Raw genomic sequence first — 26,100 nt, forward strand, 5'->3', positions numbered from 1 at the left:
CCATCAACCCTCTCCTCATGGCTGGCCATAATCAATCCAAAAAAGAAAGAAAGGATAAAAGAAGAAAGAAACAAAAGGAAGAGACAAAAGAAAAGAGGGAGACAAAAGGAGAGAATCAGACGGTCTGAACAAGAAGGGATAAACAGGACAGGGACAGAGAATGAACAGAGAAGAAAGGAGACTTGCTGGAAGAAAACATAGATGGAGGCAGTAATTGGACTGCTGCTAGCGACACTCGAAGTACTGTTGCAAGTAATGACATATCTGAATCACTGCAGCACCTAACGAGGTAGACAGAACAGGTAAAAGTCAGCGGGGCCCACTTTCAAGTGGAATTTGGGCAAGGTCCACTACAGAAGACCAGGACCAAGGAACATACATCCAAATGCTCAAATAGGATTGCAAAGATGATCAAGAAACAATCCAAGAAAGAAACATTGAACGACTGAAGTTTCATATAAACAGGAGATTATACAACTAATGATACATGATCATATGAAACTAATCGTCATCAGGAAGATAAGCGTCCGTATCCTTGCGACAAAAGTGGGGCTCCAAGATCCCTCCTCCAGCAAAACGTGCACTGCCACCAGGAGCATAGCTAGGCTGCAAAATCAGACTAATGTCATACTAGTCGCACCAGGAGCTATACTCTCTCTCTCTCTGGATCAACGAAGGCACTGGCGTCAAAACCCTCCAAGGTAGTGGTCAACTCCCTCTCAGGCACTAATCTCCAATCAGATGGGTCGGACGGCGGGCATATCGGAACCAATGGACTGGTCAACTGCCAAAAGAGCCTCTCTCCCAGGTACCATTTCATCATGCGAGGGTCCTCCAGAATGCGACACCGCCGTAGGCTTGAAAGGCCTCCTGGGCTCCGGGGGTAAGAGCCGCATTCGATCGGAGATATGGCCTAATGTGGAACTATAGAAAAAAGAAAAGTCAAGGGCCGAAAGACAGGTAGAAAGTAACTCAAGGGCAACATAAGGCAAGACAAATCACTCACATCATCAAGGATGAGGGCATCGATGTTCGACCTCTAGGCGAGACCAGAAAATAGACATGTGCGGTTGCGGTTATCCATGTACCACAACATCATGCGAGGAAAGGGAGGCAAATGATCGATCAAGGTGGGCGCTAGATGGGGAAAGTGATCGAAAAAGCAGACCTGCATAAAAACCGCAATCAGAAAAAGGTGCACCCAATTATCTCCAGGGAGAATAATGCAGAAGGGACGTCAAGAAAGTACCTCGATGACTGGATAAAAGCCAGTCAAAGATCGGCTAATGCAATGACTAGCCTTGTCCAGCCCTTCGTATAAATGGGCAAGGAGAGCCGCATTCCAGTTGTACGGCGTGGGAAAAGTGATATCCGCTACGAGCGATAACAGACGGGAACTCACAAGCTCATTCCAGTGGCAGAAGATCATCGCTCCCATAGTGTACAAAATTAGGGCGCAGGCCTTCATCACAGCCGCGACTTCGGTCTCAAGGATGCATTTAGCAAAATTCAACGATACCCAAAGCAGTTTAAATCGATGACCAAAAAAATCTGTGATATCTGGCATCATCTCTAATAGTTCATCCAATCATCCTTAGAAGGTCCTGGGAGATCATCCTCGAAAGGGACAGATCCCCCATCATATCGAAGACCTAGCTGCATGTATATGTCATAAGGAGTGATGCCCCACTCCCCAAAAGGCAACTGGAAGGTATGGGTCTCAGGGTGTCATCGTTCAGCCAAAGCAATTAAGAGAGACATATTCATCTTGCTCAGGCGAATCCGAAATAAGTGAGCAAAGCGAATACGCTCCAACACCTCGAAGAACAATGGGTGCGGATCATGGAACCAGTCAGGCCAATGCGTCCTGACCCCTCGTCCCCTTAAGATCGAAGGCGCACCACCCTCCTGAGCTATATCGGAAAGGTGTCAGCCCTCTCACGGCACATGGCACAGATCAGTCGACTGAGGGGAAGGACCAACCTCATTTCTACCACGACGTGGCATACTGCACAAACAAGGTCCATAGGTAAGTATCCTTCTCACCATAAAAGGATAGCAGGCTCCAGTCGAGAAAGTACAAGCCCATGTCAAGGCCCATTTCAAAAAGCCCATTTTCCAAAAGGCCCATTTCATAAGGCCCAAGCCCATGTCAAGGCCCATTTTCCAAAAAAGGCCCATTTCCAAGGCCCATTTCAAAAAACCCATTTTCCAAAAGGCCCATTTCCAAAGGCCCAAGCCCATGTCAAGGCCCATTTTTCAAAAAACCCATTTCATAAAGCCCAAGCCCATTTTCTAAGGCCCATTTCCAAAAAGACCCATTCCAAGGCCCATTTTCAAAAAGCCCATAAGGCCCAGGCCCATTTTCCAAGGCTCATTTCCAAAAAGACCCATTTCCAAGGTCCGTTTTCGAAGACCCATTTTGCAAAGCCCGCCATCCACACCCACATGTACATAACAAACCCATATATCTGGTCACATCAAGATCATGATGTGGGGCCCACTTGAAAAATCTCATCCATCCATCATCTAAAAAATGGCCAACCATCAAAGTCTGCACCATCCATACACTCAAGTACACACCAAATCATCCATCCAATGGTCCAGATCATCCAAAAAAAATTCCAAATAAAAGGTGGGGCACCTTTCTTATCACACCCCACTCTAACATACAAAATATGCAATAAAAAAAAAAATCTAGTTGCTCCTATGGCCCAAAAATAAAGAGCCAACGAGATCCAATGGTTGGATCTGGTAACAAAAACCAATGGTCACGATCATGGCTCCTTGTGATAAAAAATAAATAAATAAACAAGGACTTCTCCCAAATGTTCAGCAAAATAACCCCAAGCATCAGCTACATGATTAGATTACCTGGAAAATAAGGAGAAAATACATAAAATAGAAGCCAAAAAAAAAAGGAAAGAAAACTCCACATAAAAATAGCTTCCAGAGACCACAATGGAGTCCCTGAACGTCCCAAGAAGTGGATTCAAATAAGTGAAGAAGGGCCACCATTCGGACCAACACACAGCTCGGACTAGAGGGCAAAACGACGGACCGGCGGTAATTGGACTGCCGCCTCCAACCAAGAGCTGCATGAGATAGCGTGCTGTCCCATGGTGTGATGTGGTGACCGGTCCTTCATTCAGACCAATGGACAAAAGCAAAAAAAAAAGAAGAAGCAAGGATTCTCTTTTTCCATTCCAAAATATAGCGAGAAATTCAAAATCTCGCGATAAATTGAGAATCTCAAGAATACACCACTCCAATATTGTTGAAAATGCATAAAAATGCAATATATATATATATAATATAATAATAAAAATAAATATAATAAAGTAAAAAATAAAAACAACATCCCCAGGGAGTATAGCTCTAAAGAGAACGATTCTTCCAAAAAAAAAAAATCAAAAATATATAATAATAAGTAAATAGGAGCAAAAGCCTCATTAGTTTACTAGTGGAGGCCAGCCTTAACCATAATAAAAACTGGACAGTCACGACCATCCGGATCTTTCAAAAATCTAAAAATGTTCCAAATCATTAGCCCCATTTAGTAGAGGTCATCTGACTTTGCTACAAATAAAAACCGAACGACAATGCCCACCCGCGAAATCGAACGGATATTCTCCAAAAAGTCCAAAAAAAATATATATTTTTTCAAACAAAATCTCGAATGAGTCTAGTTCCAAAGGGAATAGCTTTCAAACAAAGTTTTCAAAAAAAAAAATGCACGCAGCACGCAGTACACTGAGGAATCTTCCATTTTCTCTAGTTGCAGTCAGTGCAAACAGCTAAATAAGATTTAATCTCTTCCAATTTTCCCAGAGGATGATTGAATCCGTACATGATACATGTACGATTGGCCCGATCTATATATCTGGACAGTCGTACGAATGCTAGTAGAAATGAGTGGATCTATCTCTGGAAAGAATAATCAAACTCAAAGTGACAACAATCCATTGTAACCAAAGTATCAGAATCAGAAGATTGCATGGCAAAAGATTACCTGCACATACCTAGTCCGGAATGTTCGTAAAATTTGATCAAGTCCAAGTTGGCGTAGTGAGTTTCCCGTAAGGCCGCACCAATGCGCAGGGCAGCTAACCACTTTGACAATCAAATAGATCGAATACTACTAGGGTGATTACGTAGCAAAGGAACGACAGACGAAACAGTACGGGAATCCTCGTAAAGTCGCACCAACGCGTTGAGGCCCTACTTTTCAGGCTTACCCTCCAATGCTATTAACAATCTGACGTGAAAAGGTTATGATTGGTGACCTGTAAAGCCGCGACAAATGCGCAGGGGACAATCACAACATTTTCCTCAACCCTCGTGATATGTGCAAGTCATCTTTCTCCAAACAGTTGATTGACAATGATACAATGGCAGGTAATGGATTCGAATCACTACCCCTTTTTCTGACCAGAAGGGTGAGGTGTCCACTCGCTTTGGCGCTCAGTTGCTCGCAACCTCGGCCAAAGAGGGGAATCTGTAGACACCCCACCCAGGCTAGTATCTTGAGAAAGCTAGGACAATCGGGGAACCATGATCATATCCTAAACCAAACCCTAATCTCAGTTTAAACATAACCCTAACCCAAACCTTAGCCTTAACCTTAAACCCAGCCTAAACCCTAAACCTAGCCTAACCCTAGTTCAAACCCTAATCCAAACCATACCCAAACCCGAAACCTTAATCCAAACCCTACCCGAACCCAAAATACTAATCCAAGCTCTTAGAACCTCCCAAACCCAGCCAGAAGTCCCAAATCTAGGACCTATTCAAGCCAAGACAACCCAGAAATACACCTAGACAAACTAAAAATCCAAAAAAAGGACCATCAGACAAACAGGCACGCCACAGGTGGACCACACGAGCAGGCACAGCCCGAGCGAAGCTCGGGCGGTAGTTTGACTACTGCCGACGGTACTCCGAGTACCACTACTCGCGGCCCGCGTGTGGACAGTTGTCCCAGTGTCCAAAAGTCAACTTTCCCTTGAATTTACCCTTCCCCCTCTCCATCTTCACTATTTACCACTTTACCAACCTCAAGAGCCAATGGGAACACGCCACGTGGCGATCCTCTCTCCCTAGCCAATCACAAGCCTCCATTTCATATTTTTAACCCTTACCTACCCCCTATTTACCATAGAGCCATTGGAGAAGGCTATAAATAGTCCTCTCCTCTTCTCATTTCAACACAAGCAACAAGCCATTCTCATTTCCAAGCTTAAGAGAGTGAGGAGGAGAGTAAAGGAGAGGGAAGGAGCTCCCAAGCCACCAAAGTTCTGATCTTCCAAGCCATCCCCCTTTGCCCTTCTTCTTAACCCTTCCAACCCACCTAACCTAGCCCAGTTTGATCATAATTCAGTCTATATCCTAGCCTATTCAAGAATCAAGCTAAAGATCCATTCATACAAGCATTCATCATGACATCTATTCCCTTCTCAACCCCCCTGCTCCTCTACATATCTAGTGAGCGTATGCTCTATGACTTGTCATACATCAAATCCTGTCACATCAGAAATTTCTAGTGATCTAGTCCATTTTTCTTACATCTTTGCATAAGCATCATCACATCCGCCTTCTAGACACGTCGTTGGACGTATGCTCTGTGGCCTGCCGAAATCTCGGATCTCACCACATCAGAAATCCATGTGTGCCTAGTCCATCTCAACCACAACATCCATCATCCCTTGAGAATGTTTTACCACACCAAGTAGAGATCACACATTTGTACGGGCAGAGAGGGTGCCTAACACCTTCCCTCTTTGCAACCGAGGTCCCTTACCTGAATTTTGGATCGCAGACCAGGAGTCAACCTAAGGAAGGAGAGTCGTCAAATTTCTCCAACCTTGCGTATTCCACAGTTCTAGCCGACTGCGGAATTCTGAGATTATTCGGCTAGTGGCGACTCCAACATCTACAAATCAGTCTAATCATCCCCACCACCGCAAAAACATAACATACAAATCAATGTGGGCGCTGATTTGTCAGTGTCTACAGGTCCCCTTCTACGGCCATTTAATATAAAATCTCAAAGGAAGTGTGGATTGATTAGCAGGTAGACTATTCGGAACTGTATGTATTTGTTTGCGATGCTTACTCTCATATACCATCAGTTGAGATAGATAAAGTGGGAGATAGATAAAGTGGACCAAATGGCTAAAAAGTACATCTTTGTTGGATATGCTAATGATGTTAAGGGGTACAAGCTATATGATCGATCACACAGAAAACTATCCTTAGTCATGACGTCAAATTCGACGAGGAAGCGGAAAAGTTGGTTATGGATGTTCATGTAGACAGAGATGAGACACAGGCTGATACAAAGACACAGACACAAGTACAGGAGTAAATGATGCAGCCACTTATGAGAAGGAATTCGCTACGAGATTGTATGTTATCGGCGAGATACAAAGATGACTTGAATATTGCATTTGCCCTCATTATGAATGAGGGGGATCCGTTTACTTTTCAGGATGCTTTTGATGATGTAGATGTTGAAAAGTGAAAAGTAGCAATGCATGATGAGATAGACTCTTTATATAAGAATGAGACGTGTGATCTGGTGGAACTTTCTGTCGGCCGTAAAGTGAGCAGGTGTAAGTGGATCTTCAAGAAGAAACATGAAAGATATAAGGAAAGGTTGGTAGCGAAGGAATATGCTTAAAGGGAAGGTATTAACTTCACCAAGATATTTATGCTGGTAGTAAAGCAAGTATCTATCATATTCGTGTTAGCGTTGGTTGCCCAATATAATCTCAAGCTGGAGAAGATGGATGTGAAGACTGTCTTCCTGCCTAGAGAATTGGAAAAGCATATCTACATGAAACAATTAGAAGGTTTTGAAATACAATGGATAGAGAATAAGGTTTGCGGGTTGAAAAGGTCGTTGTACGGCCTAAAACTGTGGCCTAGGCTGTGGTATAAGAAATTTGATTCTTTCATGGTGAGTCAGAGGTTTACCAGGAGTGAGTATGATCATTGTGTCTATTACAAGATATTGAGTGATGAAAAATTCATTATCTTGGTATTGTATATTGATGACATGCTTATCGCCAGTTATAGCATGTCTGAGATCGACATATTGAATACTCAGTTATTATGGATATTCGAGATGAATGATCCGGGGGCTACAAAGAAGGTTCTCGGCATCGATATACACAAAGACAGAAAGAGGAAAAATGTTATAGTTATCTCGGGAGGAATACCTTGAGAATGTATTGATGAAGTATGGGATGGACAAGGCTAAGTCGGTCAACATTCCTCACGTGGCTCACTTCAAACTATTTTCTAAACAATGTCCTAAAACAGATGAAGAAAAGAAGGATATGTTTCGTATGCCTTATTTGAATGTAGTTGGCAGCTTGATGTATGTCATGGTCTGTACAAGATCGGATATTTCACATATGGTTGGTTTTATTAGTAGATACATGTCTAACCTTGATAAGTAACACTGGGAGACAATTAAATGTCTACTTCGATACATTTGAGGTACGCAAGACTACGTCTTATGATTTGAAAAATCAAGGGCCAAGTTAGTAAGCTATATGGAATTTGATGATGCGGGCAGTGTGGATAATAAAAGGTCGACTTTCGGTTATTCGTTTATGCTAGCAGGTGGAGCGATCAGTTGGATGTCGAAGCTTCAGTCTGTGGTGGATCTTTTCATGACCAAAGATGAGTAGATGGCGATGACAGAAGCATTCAAGGAAGGTTTTTAATTAAGGGAGATGATAAATTAGTTGGGGCTTCAGGAAGAGGTTGTGCCAGTCAATTGTGATAGGAAAAGCGCGATTAATTTAACTAAGAATTTTGTTTATCACTCATGTACTAAATATATTGATGTACATCATCATTTTATCCAACAAGTACTTGAGGAATGGGGTGTTACTCTAGAGAAGATTCATACGAGTATAAATCCTGTCGACATGCTTGCTAAGGTGGTTTCCATAGAAAAGTTTAAGTTCTATACAACTTCTCTGGGATTGGAGAAGGCGTAAATGGAAGACGGAGTGTGCACGAGAAGCGATTATGGAGATATGATGCAAGACGAAATTAGAGATGAGGATAAGGAACTATGAATAATGAAGATTGAAGATAAGGTGGAGATTGTTGTTGATATCTTAAATCTGTAAAAATAATAATAATAATAATAAAGTTTATCATTGCCATCGATAGACCACTCGATGTCATCGACAAGTGCTCAATGTCATCGAAAAAATCTGAAAAATCCATGTTAGTTGCTGGAACATTTTGGTGTTTCTACTCGATGTCATCGAAGGCATTTAATGCCATTGATGTCTTCGATGGATGGTCAATGCCATCAAAGGTCCCATTGACCGCGTGCGTAGAGTTGCGTAAGTGCAGGATTTGTTTCCTATTCTGGTTGTGATACTTTATATATTGGGTGTAATTGGGATTTGGGAATAGTAAAAAAGTTCTAGGGCTTTATAATTCATTGCTAAGGGTTTCAAGGGCATAGATAGGGCTTAAAAAGTGGATTCGAGGCTTATTTGAATTGGTAATACTCTATATCTTGTAATTTCTGCTCTCATTGTGCATACTCATCACTTTATGTCATGGTTTTTTTTTCGAAAGAATTTTTCCACGTAAAATTCAGATTGTTTGTGTTTAAACTTGGTTGTGCGATTGTGAGTACTTTGCTTTATTCAATTCTATGTGCTTCCGCCGTTCCCTAATATTCCTCAGATCTTGTCATATTAAAAACTCGAACGAATTGAAGTCCTTTTTTTCATTTATTTACTATACCTTATTAGGAAAATGGGTCCTAGTTGATCGCCATTGCCAATCCCTCACTCCCACTCCTAAGTTGGACATTACACTATTGCATTACATAACATCTATTTGTGGCATAGGTTAATGCTGGATCAATCAAATTCCTTAAAATTTATTAAGTTTTGCAAAGTAAAGACCGCACGTTAATGCGAGCAGAGAAAGTGTCTAACACCTTGTGGCACCATGGTCCCTTACTCAAAATTTCAGGTCGCATAATATTAAGAGTCATTTTAAGGCATGAAATTCCCGAATTCTCTGGTTTAAGGATTCTACAGGTCTATTTGACTATGAAAATCTAAGTTAAATAGTTAGTGGTTACTGAAAGTCAAACATCTAATTCCTTAAGTCACAACCAAAAAGCCTAAAAACAGCCCTTGTGAGCGCGATTCCGCAATTCCGGTATTCGCATCACTTTATTGATTTTAGGTTATCAAAGATTATTTTTAATCCTTAACAAAATCTCTAATACATAACTTTTGTTAACTAAAATGAGATGAACTCATCTTTAAGCGTCATGCATATGCCATCCAACTCAGTCAGCAGGTGCATTCCATCAGGTTTAAGGGACACATCAAAACTCAAAACATTCCAGATTTTAATATATAGGCTGTATGCATGATTATACATTTCTCTCTGAGGTGGGTCCCACCTTAGTTTTTGATAGGGATTATTCATGAGATGTACAGTGCCCCTGAGGAGTCCCACCTGATGAACTGTTTGGATTGTGCATACATATTGCAGGTGAGCCCCACCCAGCTCAAACGGATGGTAACTACCATGCGCTCAAGCCCATGTTATAATTAACCATAATGAAATATACTCCTACCATCCATATATAGGAAAATGGTAGATCGGATCAGGGTCCACTAGCTGCTAGTTGGGCTTGTCAATAGGCAGTGCCTGGGCCATCTTATGGTTGAATTTTGAATTGGCACACCTATTCAATAGTGTGGGTCTAAGGCCCATCAAAAAGCCCACATATCCCAACCACTCGATCACTGTGATCAAGATCCGAAATTGATCATTCCACCATACATGATCCATTCTTCATGTCCCACCTTTTGGGTTTTCAGCTTGAATGGGTAGGGCTCCCACAGTTCACTGATCAAAATAGTTGATATTTTGGATGGCCCACACACCAAAATCCTTTAAACAGAGGAATCCTAACCCTTCGATAGGTATCCAGAATACACAGCTAGAGCTGGGCAGGGGACTACTCGACTCGCCTAACTCGACTCGTCTGACTCGTTCAGACCTGACTTGGCCCGAACCGAATGGGTGAGTCGGTCCGAACCGAGTAGGCTTTTCCTAATCCGAACTCAAACCGAGTCAAGTTCGAGTTACTCAGTAACTCGACCCGAAATTCAATCCATTCAGACTCGACTCAATACAAAACCGACTTGACTTCGGTTTTGGGTATATATATAATAAAAAACCCCGACCGGATCCCAAACTCTCTTCCTCCCTCATCCTCCTCTTCCAATCCCGGCAACCACCCTCCTCTCTCTCTCTCTCCCCTCTCCACTCCCTCCCACCCTCCTCTTCCAAGCGGACCAAGCCCATCACCGTCACCAACACCCTCCTCTCTCTCTCTCTCTCTCTCTCTCTCTCTCTCTCTCTCTTTGAATCAGTGCCAACTTGAACCAACTCAGTACTTTTTACCAGGTTGGACTCAGTCCAGATTAGTCCGGGCCAGACCCGAATTCAAATCGGTTTAGGCATGCTGGACTCGGTAGCGAGTCAAGTCGAGTTCAGGTCAAGCCTATTTCAAAACCTGATCAAGTCAGGTCAGCCCTAACTCGGTTCGACTCGACTTGATGCCCAGCTCTATACAACAGCAAATGGTTCATATTCAACCAAGGATGACTCTAAATTAAACAGCCAGGATCTTCCTACGTTGGAGAATCATGTTGTATATGACATCGAGATGAGGCCCATTATATCAACGGTCAGGATCGTTGAACCATGGGCCACACCTGCACAAAATATAAACTTGAACATAACCAAGGTCTTAAAGAATGTCTCAAACCTCTACTTATTGGCCCATACATACCAGTTTCCGGCCGGAACCGCTGCTGGATCATCCATGTGGAGCCCACTTTGATGGAGGTCGGATCGAGCATCCAATCTGTGACTTGAAAGAGTGGATAGATGATGTTAGGGGCGTGAGGATCGATCATCCAGTCTGTGACTTGACAGAGTGGATAGATGATGTTTGGGGCGTGAGGCCCACCATTACGTGTATCTTAAACCCACCCCGTCTATCGCATTTAGAGCTGTACACGAACCGAGTTAGCTCGGTTAACTCGCTCAACTCAGACTCGAAAAAGCTCGATTTGACTCTGTTCAAAACTGAGTTCCAGCCGGGTCAAGCTGATTTTTTTAGCTCGAAAAATTTTCAAGCCAAGTTCGAGCTTGCCCAAGCTCGACTCGACTCGACTCGGATCGAACCTCAACTTGAATAGACTCGGTACTTTTGATATTGATGCTGCTCACCAAGTGTGCCAAGTGTTTGATGAAATAACTCAATGAAGTGTTGTTTCGGGTGCATACATTCTCCGAGGAATTGGCTAGTGGCAAGGAAGGAATGTATGTGAAACAAATCACTTAAAAAAAAAAAAAAAATCACATTATAAATCATGATGTTGATGTTGCCTGCCGAGTGTTTGATGAAATACTTGTATACGGCTGCTATTGTTTTGCATTCTATGAAAAACTGAATATGCACTTCCTTTGAAAAAATGTCGCACAAGCTCAAACTCAGCTTGAACTGGCCCAAGCTGCTGACCGGACCGAGAAGAGCTGGCCAGTCAGGCTCGAGGACCGAGCCGAGTTCGAGCTGGGGTTAGCTACTGGCCGAGCCGAGCTCGGCTCAGTTCGACTCATGTATAGCTCTTAGCATGGCCCTTGCCTAACAGGAACCACGCAGGAGACTGCCCGTATGAAAAAGATGATGTTGTGTGGGGACACAATGGTGTGCATATGACATTGAACCCATTCATCAAATGTGCCTACCCATGTCACCAAAAATCAAACCAATCCAAAACACAGGTGGGCCACACCACTTGAATTTGGAGGTTGGGCCTATTTTCACACTCGTTTCCTTACAGTGAGGCTCACCCCTCACAAATTTCTAATCAGCCTTTGGGGAGAGGAACTTTCACAGTAGACCCCACACCTGAAGCACGGTTTAGATTCCACACAAACATCACACCAGACCAAAAAATCACTCTTATGGTTACCAATACGCTCATCCAGAGAGTCATTTGATACTCTGGTAGGCTACTAAGCTTGATACTCTAGTAGATAACAAAGCATACACATGTTAAATCAAACCAATTAAATTGTGAAGAATCCACTGTCATGGAGTCATCACCCCAAAATCACGTGGACACTTGTTTGTTGTAATAGGACCATGGGCGATTTTTCATTTTAACCGTCCACTAAATGCCCACCAATCCTTGCTGGACCAAGGGATTGGAGTTGCCAAGTCATTTTTTTAAAAAAAATGGTTTCCAGGCCCGTTGGTCGCCAATCCAATGATGTGATCCAGGCCCAATCCCACCACAGAATGTCATTGCTCCAATGTAAATATTCATAGATGACATGGGAGACTAGAACCTTAGTTTGGGTGGGCCACAAATCAGATATCAATCACATCCACCTGCACACTCAATCGCCTGTTCATGTTCTGCTTCTCCAAATAATATACAAAAGCCTTTCGACAATGAATGATTTCCCATACTGACCATTTTCGTGGATTCGAACTTGCTTGTCCAATGGTTGAGGTTATCCGCGAGAAGAATACATCGATGGATCTGTCCCTGACTGGAATACCCAGATCCGAGTGCGAAGGGCTGATATTGCTGAAGAAACACAAACAAATGATAGTGCTAATGATGATGATGCAGTTTGAGATTTTGATCCCCTTGCAGCATCCATACAACATGTGTTAGAAACCTCCAACCTTGTTCACCGATCAATCTTCATGTTCATCTTCACCTTCGGAGTCTGAACAAGAAAATCCAAGTGTTTCAGAATTGAAATAACTCAGCAACGGTCCATCACAGATTCCCATTCAAACTTAAAAATTCTCTTTAAAATGACCCGACAAGGTTTGCTAAGTTCAGGTGTGGAGAGAAGGCATCCCATCTAGACAACACTTCATGTGCCCATGTAGCAGAAGGGAGCGTGATCCAAGCCACCCATCAGATGGGTTTGAACATTTATATATTATGGTTTCGAGATCCGGCCAGTCCGCTCTTTAGGTGGGACACAACGTCTGAAATAGGGAAACCGGGCAAGAAATAGTGATTGTGGGTTTACCTACAAGCATTTGTTTTTCCCCTCAAGGCAGAAATGCAAACCAAAATTTTGAAGTTAATTAAAAATGGGTTGTATCATACAACTGGTTTTATGAATGATCAGCCCTTGATAATGTATGGTATTCCAAGGGCAAATTCAAAACAAAAAACCCACAGGCGAAAAAAGAAGGTTGCAGTGTACAACTGATTGTAGGTGATTGGTTACGACTGTTCATGCACTATAGTTCCTCCCTCCCTCAATCGATCCACACTGCATGTCAATTTCGCGTTGCTAGAGGAATGAAGTCAAAGCCTAGTCCTGCAGTAAGACCATGGATTGACGATTCGTCTGAGTCGACTCGGACTCGGTTGAGTCCAATATAGTTCAGCACCAAGAGTCAGTGTTGAGAATAGAGGGTGACGTCATCCCCTGAGTTGGCCGAGTCATGACTCGACTCTGGATGAACTGAGTTGGTCTGAGTCAATGAGTCAGAAAACCATGTGCAAGATGGATGCTAGCTGACCATTACCAAATGAAAGACTTCCTAGTAGCGCCATGTTGGGAACTCACTATTTATTTCCATGGAATTCGAGACTACATAAAGTTGCCTCGACATTTGTCGAAGTGGGAAAATAAAAGTGTCCCATCGAGCATTCACTAGTCCCAACAAATTGCACGTGTGGGGCCCACTGTTTTGGCAATCCAAATTACTCATACAGTGAGCCCCATGGCCGCGGCAGATGGGAGATGGGCTTGTTTGGATTGGTGGAAACCAAAGCATGGATGTGAAAATCCACCGTGGAGAACTGAGAGCAGGGAAATGTGTGGAAAAGTAAAAATGTCAACGGTCAAACAGCTAGAGTTGTCTATCATAACCATGGAAATCTAGATTTCACAGGATACAAAGACCAAACCGATTTCGCCACTTTTCAAGGAAAACCATGGAAATGGAAATCAATCACCACACTAGTTTTCCCAAACATGGGAAAATGTCAAATCTGTGAAATTGATTTAATTTCCATGGTTTCCCCATTGTTTTTCACCAATAAAAGCACCACATTCCTCATCAGATAATCCTATCAACTTGGACTCTCATTTAGTGAGGATCATTGGGTGTTAAAATGCCCATCTTTTCATTGGATGGCCTGGATCACCTCATCTACAGCTATATTATCAGTTTAAAAAATTATTTATATCAATTGACCAACATGAACTTCACTAAGCGTGCACGTGCAATAAAGCTCATGTACATGCCACACGTCCCAACATGAAAATTGGAATGAGATCCAATCCATCCATCAGGTAGGTCCGACCTTGTACATGTTTTCTCAAAAATAAATATGGTCCACCCAGCAATTAGGCCCCGATATCAGAAACAGGTGGATGTGTTAAAAGCCTTCAGCCAAGATTTTCTGAGCCATATGATTTTTTGCTAAGTTTGGCTCGCCTGATCAGTGGATTAACCTGATTCTTGGGCTAGGGCATCAATGTAGTGGTGCCTTTTCATGGATGGATAGGCTCTTGGAGCTATCATGCCATGGTGGCACGTGCCGTACATGAGCTTTGTTGCACATGCATGCGAGCCTAGCAAAGCTCGAGCAACATATATTAGCAGTTTATATACTAACATGCTAGTGCTCAGGCATGTGCCTGTATACAAGTGCTCGTTAGAAAACCATCTATACAACTTTGAAGGCGTACCTGATCGAACATCATCCCCAAGCTGGCCTCTTGCTTTGACTTGTTTCACGAGCATCCGATACATTAACACCCACCAATAGATGTGAAGCACGAGCAAGCAGAAGAGAAGAGTATTGAATACATAATAGTATATGGTTCCATCCACCTTGTGCGCCTCCGTGTGCAAGACCAAAAGCACTTCATAGCTGCCAGAAAAATGACCCAAGGAAAAAATAAAATAAAAAATACAGATGTTATATGCCTTAAAGCCTACCATGGAATTCCCACAACAATACGTCCCACCCCTAAGGCAAAGCATAGTTCAAAAATTCAGTGACTCGACTCGAAACTTGGCCGAGTCAAATGTCTCGACCAGATATCAAGCCGAGTCACAGTGAAACTTGTTGAGTCTGATTCGGGCTTGACTTGTCAAGTTGGCTCGCCTACTCAGTTGACTCAATGTAACTCGGCTTGATTCGAACCAAGTCACTAGCTTGAGTCAAAAATTTTAATTGGAAAAATGCAGGTGGTGTGGTGTGATTTGAACTCACGACTTCAACTAAGGTGGCAAACAGCATTTACCAATTGATCACATATAGGTTATGTTCTAAACTGCATATTTTTTTTTTTTATATATATATTCATACTATTTTAAGTGTCTATTACTAATGTAATTAGATTCCTAGTTTAGTTATTAAATATCGAGTCAAGTCGAATTGAGTCTTCAAGTCAAGTCGAATTGAGTCTTCGAGTCAACCCGACCCAGTTGGATATCGAGTCCAGTTTTTTAGTTCTTACACTATGGCACTGCAAAATTATTCTGAATATCTTTGATCTGGAAATGTATGCGTCGGGAACTTCAACCATGTCGATGACTTCAAATGTACTGTGGTGATTTTAATGCAATTGCTTATGCAGGTTGTAATTGTTTTATGTCACCAATGTATGTTTGATGAGGCATAGGATTCTATAGATGTGGAAACCATGGTTCGGAAATCCAAACCACTGATCTAGTGGGTACCTCCATGGATGGGGATATGCCCAAGACATTTGAAGATTGGAAGATCCCAACTCTTTGACCACAGCTGTTGAGACAAAAACAAGGGAGACAGCTCACATTCTAAGATCAAAGGGTAGGACTTACCAATCCCTGAGAGTTTTGGTGCATCCCCCCATCCAAAGTGGGGTTGAGAAATGATGAGATGAACGGTCACCATGGGCATTTCATGTACGGAATATTACACCTCAGAAAACTATGCATTGGCTGAGATTCAAGAGCCAGTAATTCCTCTAAGAAATTATGTTTTGCATTCGGCAATTCTGTGAGTAGCAAGACGAGGAAGGAAAATATTAGAAATGAATGCATTCGAGGGAACTTAGGAGTAGCACTAGCCACCAATAAATAATAAAATGAGTGAAAGTAGACTTCGATGGTTTGGTCATATGCACCGGAGGGCAAGAACCCCGCCGGTTAGGAGTGAGTTGGTACAAGTTGAAAGCTCTAAAAGGGCAAGGGTAAAACCCATAAGGACATGGATGGAGATAGTAAGAAAATACTTTATGATCTATGGTCTAACCGAAGATATGGCCTTTGATAGAGTGGAATGGCGGAAAAGGATTCATGCAGCCGACCCCAATTAATTGGGATGAGGTTTAGATGGTGATGACGATGATTTTTCTCTTCAAACAACCGACCAACAGGACATGAAGAACTCCCCTGACCATACTTCCAAGAGACTGATATTACTTGAATACGGTTATGAGCATGATTGAGTATGTAAAAGGATTGTGTTTTGCGTATCTTCAAAATCTGAATTCTTATAATGCAGGTACAGCAAAAATTAGCCACTGCACATACATGTAATCTTGTTAAGGGTGTTAACAGGTCAAGCCAGCCTGTCAGGTCCTCAGCCCTTGGCTCATCATAGGTCAGGCTCAGTCGTGGAGACCCAATTAGTAATTGGGCTGGACTCGAGTCAACCTCATTGGTCCATTGGATCAGGTCAAGGGAGGCATGGCATGGCAGCACGGCCAGACCATGATAATACTAATAATGTATATTAGTTTTACACACATGTAGTACTTATTAGTAGTATACATGTAGAAACTTAATGGGTCCGGCTAGGGCTGTCAATGGGCACTGAGATCAGTGGGTACTCAATGGACTCGACCCGATTTTAACAGGTCTAGGTCCATTTTTTTTGGAGCTGTCAAGTAATTGGGTTGGTTCCGGATCTCAGCTTTTGGGAACCAGTTAAATTCAGGTCTAGTCGAGTTTGGGTTGGTGGGGAGGTTGGTTTTAACTGTGACACTATACATAGTGAAAATATATTGTTTGTTCCAGCAATGGAGTTTCCCAAGCCATAGGCATGTAAGGAAGCCAATTTACACACCACACGTGTCAAAGTGGCACACACGTGTGTGATCAAAAGCCATCCATCAAGTGGGGCTGACTATTTAAATGCTCTTATTTGACCCAAACCAACTAGAAATTGAGATATAAAGACCCAATGGGTACCCAAAGGAAACCCAGACCTAATCAGATGTGGGTCCGGGCCTTCAAGAATGATACTCGGTCTCGGACCTTGCAAGATCAAACCTGGTTAGCCCAAGCAGAAGTACTATATAGGTCCCGGCCTATTGAAAGCACAAGGTTTGGCTCAGGCTTGGCAAACATTTAGGGAGTTGTGAACTGGGCTTCAAAAAGACGGCATGTACTAGACCCGTGTTGAGCTTGAACCCCGTGTTATCAGGTCAGACTGAAGCTGACCCTGACTGGGGCTGGGCCCAGATCCAGCCCATTAACATCCTGATTTGTGGAGCCAAAAGGAAGGATGTGCAAGAACAAAGAACAATTAATGCCAATCAACAACTGCCTGCACAAAGCAGCTTATACCCACCTTGTGCTGCGGAGGATCCAGAACGGGTAGTACGTGAGGCGAAGGATAACCCATGACGTAACAAATAAAATGAAAGAAACACTAGCAATCCCTTCATAGCCAGAGTACTTGGACATCTTCCCCACTTCCAAGAACACGTCACTACCATCATGAAGAGCTAGAACAATAGAACCGACACGAGCGAACCTGCAAGAAAGGCAGACGAAGAATGTTAGAATACAGCAAAATCCCCGTGGCCTCACCAACAACATCTGGAGAACTAATATCTGCATGCCAACAAAAGTGCTCGCTAGCAGTTAATGAGCTAATACCAACGTCTTCCATTAAGAGGAACTGATGCGCTAGGATGTGTGGTTTGTAAAGTTGGGACCCATGTTTTGGTGATCCAAAGTCCAGAACACTCATCTGATGGGCCCCGCCCTGAACGAGGGATGCCCAAGAAATCTTCCAGATTGGAATATCCTAGCCATCCGCTACTTAACATTTTCACTGCCTATGGATCTCTTATCGAAGGGTTTGGAACTTCCAACATCAAAGATTTTTGGGGCATGCCCATCCACAGTGGGTCCTATCAGATCAATGGTCCAGATCATGAAATCATGGATGCATCAGGATGCCTTTCACGTCCTTAAGTTATACATCATGGCTCTATGCCTCCCCTTCATTTAATACTGTAAAGGTGTTGGTGTCCATTGCAAGCCTTTAAGACTCTGCAGGTCAGGATCACAACCCTACAATGCACTTTCATTTAATAGACTTACATTTTATGGTGGTCCCCACTGCAAGCCTTAAAGAGTTAAAGCTGCAGTTTGATTTCATACGTCCATTCAATAACCTGACTTTATATATCCATGCATTAGTTTTCAACCGACACTGATACCAAAGTCACAAGGAAAAGAGGTTTGCTAGCCCCATGCTTGCCTCTACATGTGGCCACACGTGCAAACCTGGCATTTTTGCAGAATATCTGAACATTTATCAGTTGGGGGCCGACCACATAGGTGACAAGGTCTAAAGATCAGGTTGTTAAACTGATTGGGCAGGAGGCACATGCGAAACAGCAGATGGTTCTGAGTTTTCTAAACTGTCAGTCTTTTTTGTACGCATTCGCCTGTGTGATGAGTTGACCGGCCTGATTTGCCAAGTCATCTACACGGCAGACTGACCCGATGCATGGCTCAGATGTTCTACAAGAGCCAGGTTGGCATGCATGGCCATGCGTAGAGGTGTGAGTAGAGAGTGGAGTGGGGCCTGCAAACTGCCACTGGGAACTTCCTCTGGCTTTCTCAACTGATTCAAAGAATCATGTGAAAGCAAACAGGAAAATCGATGTTTCAGTTCCAGAGAAATATGTTTTGTGCTGAGATAAGTACAAGATGTCAGCGTACAGATATAGATAGACAGAGACATGCAGGCTGGGTCCTGGGTGTTATAGAAACACTAGGTGGACAGATGAAAATCACCATCCAATCATTGTCACATAGAAACAACTAAGATCACCATCAGATCAGGGTCACATGAAGATTAGCTTAGTGTGCAGTGGGCCACAGGTGATCATTCCTCTATTTCATGAAATCACATATGTTTTCATCCACTTCATGAAGTCTTTTAAATCAAATAACTCCACCATTCAATGTAAAAAAGTCCCTCGCTACCAAATTTAATCAATGTTGCCAAGTTAAGAAACTGTTATACATGCATGTGCAACAAAGCACATGTACTAGCGCACCCCACACATGTGCTAGCACAGATCGACAGGTCTGAGATCCAAACCATCCATTGGAATGAGCGCCACAATGGTAATGCACTAGAGCAAGAATCAGTTTGATCCACTGGTCAGGTGGGCCACAGTTTGTAGAACAAATGCATGGCTCTAACAAACTTGGCTGAAGTTTTCTAACCCATCCAGCTGTTTCCATTATTGGGGCCCACATGCTGATTGTACCAGATCTTTTTTTTTTTTTTTTGAAAACTTGTAAAAGGTCAGACTGATGGATGGATTAGATCTCGCACCCAATGTTGTCAAAATCGTTATTGTATCGCAAATCGTGGTACAGGTTGAATTGTATTGAATCGCAAATCATATCGTAAATCGTAAGATTTTTAAAAATTTTCTTATATATATATATATATATATATGAAAATTATAAACAAATGAGAATTTTTTTTTTTTTAGAACTCATCAATCTTCCTTTTGCCATTAATGTGCACCAAGTAATACCATGTTATGATAGTGTTAAAGGATTCTTATTACTTTATTTTTTGTCTTTCATGAAATTTTCCTTTAAAAAAGTGGCCTTTGATACTGTAGACCAACGAAGAAGATATTTTGATTTCTAAACATCATTCCATAATCCATATAAGTCAGAATGATCATAACCATCCACAAAAACATTACAGGTAGGTCATATATCAATTTGGTGTTTCGGCCACTTAAGAAGTGAGAAATCACAAAAAAAAAAAAAAAAAAAAAAAAAAAACCTACATGATTTAACGTTGAAGAGAATATATATAATTTAATCTCTTATAAAGAACAAATAAAATAATTTAACTTTTATAAACGATTCTTAAAGCCCCACCAATTTAAAAACATAAAATGAAAGCCAAGTGAAGCTTAAAATAAAAGAGAACAAGTATAATTTGAATCATAAATCGGGATTTGAATCGTAAATCGTAGGATTCATATAAAAAGGGATTCAAGGTTGGGATTCAAATCGTTTTGCTTAAGATTCGACTAAAATCGTATATCAGAAATTGTAAATCGTAGGATTTTGACAACATTGCTGGCACATATGGCGGGTACACGAGCATCATCACACATGCGTGTGTGCTTAGCAAAGTTCCTGTTATAGATAGAAATACAGCAAAGCATTGGAATTACAAATACAACAGCAAGATGTATGCATTACAGGAAAAGCATAAATCGAAACGTTGAACCATCTAAAATACGTGGATGCAGTTGAATAATTTGAGTCTGAAAAAGGACACAGAAAAATTGGAGATTGAAATTTAGGTCAGTGGGGAAACCTGAGTACGTAAGACAACACGATGAGAACGAGAGTTGCTAGATGATGACCCATCGATACCCCAAAGTCCGACCGCCTTGTCTCCCAGAAAACCAAGGCAAATATCGAGTACATGTAGAATCCAGCATCGTACATATACAATCCCTTCAGTTTCAATCTGGGCAACAGGAAGCAGTCAGTCAACTCACTCCATACGTATGTATCAACAACTATCCCTCTCTCATACCCACATGCTTAACGGAAAGAAATTCAGTTTGCATTTGTTATTGTTTTAATCCATTTACCAGTGTGTGTGAAATGATCCAGTGCTCTTACAGTACTATTAAGTGACAGTGCTCCTATTTGCATCAGGACTATTGGAAGTCCAACCAATCAATCTGGACAAGCCATTGGGCTCAGCACATATTTCTTGGACTACCATGCAAAAATCACAGCCATTTAAGATTTCTAACCATACGATCAATGGCCTATAAAATGGTCCTCCCTCCCTCTCTCTTGATCTCATGCACATGTTTAATATTTACTTGTGTGCCTGCATGTGCATATGTATGGCTTTATACACATATGGCACTGGCAAAGGGATTAGAAAACAGTTGCAAAGACATCTAATGATGGATGGTAACAGCTATGGTAAAAGGTGTAGTCGCCCATAAGTAAATACAAGGTGGTTTTGAATTTCTGGAATATGGTAATTGTACATATAGCTTGTTGACAGCAAGGATTTTTTTTTATTTTTTTATTTTTTGTTGTTATTTATTAACATTTCAGGTTTATATAGGAAACTTAAAAGGAAGGGTGGTATTTAGGTACAGGCCAAAAGGCAGGGGTTTATGTGTCAAAAGCCATTCTTCTTTTTTTTGTTTTTTTTCTCAATAATAGTCTCACAGTACCAGTTCACAGAGAACTCTTGTCTAGTAATATATCCTATAACATTATCAATTAACTGCATAAGACGTCTGCATATGCCAGCACTGATACCAACGGATGTACACGTATAAGTTATATGGCTTGTGTCTACAGATCAAATAGTGGATAAAATCAACAACAGAGTTATATCAAGTAGGATCTGCTGAATCCTAACAATAAACATTGGAGATTTAATACGGTAATCTTACTTGGTCTTCTGATCTGGCCAGACCTGTTCTCCAGGTCCTACCCAAAAGCATTTGGTGTTCATGAACCATGGCTCGTTATACGTAACAGACAGAGCCAGAATCTCTGCTGAAAGAAAATAAACAAATTTCCATGCAGACTCCTTGAATTTACTGAGCTTCCTCCTTTCTTCTGCATCGACAATGAGCTTGTCATTTCCCTTTCCAAGAATAGATCGCCTTGCGCACTTCTGCAACAAGCACATACATCTTGTTCAAGCTAAGCTAGAAATACCAAAAGAGAAGTCGTCAAGGTGTGCTTTAACAGCAACAGTGCAACCATTACGCATTACAGGGTCGTAACGGCCATCACAGAAAACATGACACATAATGGAGCTGATAAGGTTTTTTTTTTTTTTTTTTAAAGACTGTAACATTGGTGGCCATTATGGACACCATTACCATTACAGAATACAATGGTTTAGAACAGTCATTTATTTCAGTAGAGGTCATATACAGTGCTCAAGTCAGGAAAGTGCACGGTAAGTTCTAGTTTTCAGTTTGTACAAGTGATGGCCCATTGTTCGCTGATCCAACGCATATGATGGACTTTAATGTGGATAGTCTATTCACAAAATATCCCTCGGGCTGGAAGATCTTGGCCATAGAATATTTTCCCTTCTTCAGATGAGTGTGAGTGATTGCTATATTTTCTTTCTTAACCATCAATTGAAGAGTTAGGTTTTTACCCATCTGGGAAGATTTTTGGTTCATGGACATCCATGGTGGGGCAAATAAATATCAAGATTTATCAGGAAAGATTTTTGGTTCATGGACATCCATGGTGGGGCCCATAAATATCAACATTTTGGATGCCTACAAACTGAAAACTCAAGCCTGTTGTCTCAGTATGAGTGTCGTCTAATAACTCATGATCATCCTGGCCTCTTTCAATACAAGGCATTCCAACACATTCTTACAAGATAAGTCGGGATAGTGGGCAATGGATATGGGGTCATATTCGGTGATCCAAACCATTAATTTTTATGAGACAGAGCTGATGCTGGCGGAGTTGGAAATATTCAAGATTTGAAAAATTCTACAGTTTGGATCACTGATGAAAAAAAATAACAGTTAAGAAGACGGTAAATATTCAAGCAGAAAGAGTTAAATGATCAAAGGGTTGAAATATTCGAATATGAGAGTTGTTCTTTTTTCTTTTGGGCATCCCCCGATGATTTGTGAGGCTCATCATATATACAGTTTGGATCATTGAAACATAACTGAATATCCAACGGGTACAGTTTTTTTTTTTTTTTTACACACACACCTGCCACACACCCACGCACGCCGTAGTGGGATTTCACCACCTATGGGTTTCGAACCCAAGACCTCATGTTCAACTCCTCAGTCTTCCACTCGGCCAAGGACTGGAACCCTCCAACGGGTACAGTTGTGACATATCCTATAACAATTAAGTAAAGGGATATTGTGGCATACCTAATAAATACAACACCAACCTGAATGACATACCCACATTTATTAAGGACACCAATTCAGTATGACCCACCAGGACATTGATCCGGTGGGGCCCAATGGATGGGGGATGGCCCCAAAAAGAGTTTAACATTGATCAATGGAGGCGACTTTGGGATCTGGCCTTATCCATAATGTGGGGATTTCAAGACGAGTGGTTGAGATCACCGAGAGGTGGGCCACCCATGCAGTTGCTGGGCCAAAAAATAAATTCCTCATTTGTTCAGGCATCATATAATGAAAATCTTCGCGAGAAAAATTAGAACAACTCAGTTTCCCTGAAAAGTGCTGTCGGAGTCTCGCGACAACATCAAACAGCCACACATTTCATTTTATTTTATTTTTTTTTTTTTATAAGTGCATTAGATGATCCTATACCTGAGATATGCAATATCCTCAGAATTCAGTTTGAACAAGTGGGCCCCACTGTTTGGTGATCCGAGCCATTGATATGATGGACCCCGGCACGATGGATCACACCCCAGAATTTTTATTTTCATGACACACAAAGACCCAACTCCTAAAGTCAATGTTTGACTCTCATTATAGCATCATCAACTAAAAAAATAAGTCAATCGAGTTTCATTCAAACAAATGGAGCCGGTGTTTTGTGATCCAAGCCACTGATCTGATGTGCCTTACCACAGATGGATCACACCACAATTTTTCATGGCATATGAAGACCTGATTCTCTAAAATTCAATGTTTGATTAATTCTACAAATTTGAAATTTTTTTATCAAAATCTTAAATTACCAAAAAAAAAAAAAAATCATCAATCAATCAACCGAACAAGAAAAACCAACAAAATTCCACCAATAAAATAAAAACATCAGAAACGAATTCGACAATCTTTCATCCAAACTAGATCCACAACTTAAAAAACAGAGAAAAATAAAAATAAAAACACACTCCATCAAACAAGCTAGCAAGCAAAAAAACCACCAAAGACCCAAAAAAAAAAGCGAGAAATCAGAGGCAAACCCGATCATTTTCCGTCCAAAAAAGATCCAAATATAGAGAAACGAAAACCCAATTCAGAAAATGAAAAACCAACAAAAACCCACCAAGAAAAAGAAGGAAATGAAGCGAATCAGATGGAGATTTACCTCGAATATGAATCTGTCGAGGAAGAAGCGTACTGAAGGGAAGAAGACTGCGAAGATGGGGATAAAGACGAAATCTTCGTAGAGAGGATAGGATTCCTTCTCCCAATCTATGGCAGATATTGCATCCATCAAACCCATTTTCGGTATCTGAGGATTTCAACGAGAGGAGATGAAGGGATATAGGGATTTTTAGTGCAAAATCCTTCCAAAAATTGGATTTTAACAAATAGTTTCTCAAAGAACGGATATTCCCAGGCAGACTTTTCAGAAGAGAAATTACATTACTATCCTTTCATTTTTTAGTTACAGCAATACGGGGACGCGGATTAGCTACTTACAGGTTGAGTAGCGAGACTCGCTACTGAAGTGACGTCACCAAGTCATGTGGGCCCCACCATGAAGTATTTTTTGTATCTACACCGTTCATACATTTTTAGAGATCATTTTAGGGTATAAACCCAAGAATGATGTAGATCTAAGGCTTGAGTGGACCCCACCGTAGAAAACAATGGAGAGAATTACGACCACCGTTGAAACCTTCCAAAGGTCCACCATGATGTTTTTTTTAGATCCAACCTGTTCATATGTTAACGCAGACATGAAAGAGGGAAAACACAAGTATTAGTTTGATACGAAATTTTTGTGGCCCTTAGAACTTTTTAATGGCGGACGTCACTCTCTCCACTGTTTTCTGTGGTGTGGTCCATCGAGATTTGGATCTGACTCATTCTTTGGATAATCCCTTAATATGATCTCTCCAAATGGATGGACGGTGTGGATACAAAACATAAATCATGGTTGAGCCCACAGAATTTGGTGACGTCACTTCACTAGCTAGTCTCTCAACCTATCAGTAGCTAATCCCCATCCGCAGTACGGAGAATCTAGAATTGTGGGGCTCACATGGCACGTGTATTATATCCAACCCGTGAAACACATGCACACCACCATTATTATTAGATGAACTAAAAATATGGTGGGCCCCACATTACACGTGTCTTATATCCAACCCATTAAACAGACGCACACCAACATTATTATTAGATGAACTAAAAAAACGGTGGACCCAAGTGTAAGGTGGGCCATTCCATTAAAAATACATACATTATTTAAAATATTTCAATCCAAGTGTATTTCATATAAATAATATTATTATTAGATGAATAAAAAAATAAAAGTCCTGAATTAAGGTGGACCAATCCATTAAAAAAATATAGGCCATTCAAAATTACTCAGTTCAAGTGTAGTTCATATGATATCTAATAGCGTTTTGTCTATATTTTTTCAACGGTTGTGTGCATTTGTCGGATGGTTTGAACGTGATGTCATGAGGGCCCCACAAGTCCCGATTTCACTATTTTTAAATAAAAAATAAATAAGGATGTTTTTATAATTTAATTCTTCATGTGTCATTCTAAATAAATTTTAGTCGTAGAGGCTTATTTGGTAAGATATAGATTCCTCTGGAATTTTACTCTAAAAAAATTCCCTCGGTCTGCACTCTGCAGGCATTTTGTTTTTTTTATGTTGGAAAGTGCATTTTCCATGCGGTGGCCACTTTCGGCATGCGGCTTCAGTGGATCCCTGGATCCACATAGGTCTGAGGATCTCTGACTGTGTGGCCCACCATGTCATATGTGCCT

The 26,100-nt window shown here is 41.4% G+C and overlaps 1 protein-coding gene across 3 annotated transcripts; it reads right to left on the reverse strand.

Annotated features, from left to right (window-relative positions):
* Positions 1-12,351: 12,351 nt before the first annotated feature.
* LOC131255631 (ceramide synthase 1 LOH3) lies at positions 12,352-24,698 on the reverse strand. Of its 3 annotated transcripts, none has more exons than XM_058256393.1 (6): positions 24,458-24,695; positions 21,838-22,064; positions 20,724-20,879; positions 17,697-17,882; positions 14,818-15,002; positions 12,352-12,822 (listed from the first exon to the last, which is right to left on the reverse strand). In XM_058256393.1, exons 1-6 carry the CDS (start codon positions 24,593-24,595, stop codon positions 12,791-12,793), a joined length of 924 nt encoding a protein of 307 aa, XP_058112376.1. In that variant the 5' UTR covers positions 24,596-24,695; the 3' UTR covers positions 12,352-12,790. The 3 variants fall into 3 exon arrangements, with proteins under 3 accessions (XP_058112376.1, XP_058112377.1, XP_058112378.1); XM_058256394.1 differs by having other exon boundaries at positions 21,838-22,098; positions 24,458-24,595; XM_058256395.1 differs by lacking the exon at positions 20,724-20,879 and having other exon boundaries at positions 24,458-24,698.
* Positions 24,699-26,100: the final 1,402 nt, after the last annotated feature.

Source organism: Magnolia sinica, chromosome 9 (genome assembly GCF_029962835.1).
Source record: "Magnolia sinica isolate HGM2019 chromosome 9, MsV1, whole genome shotgun sequence".
Lineage (NCBI taxonomy): Eukaryota > Viridiplantae > Streptophyta > Magnoliopsida > Magnoliales > Magnoliaceae > Magnolia > Magnolia sinica.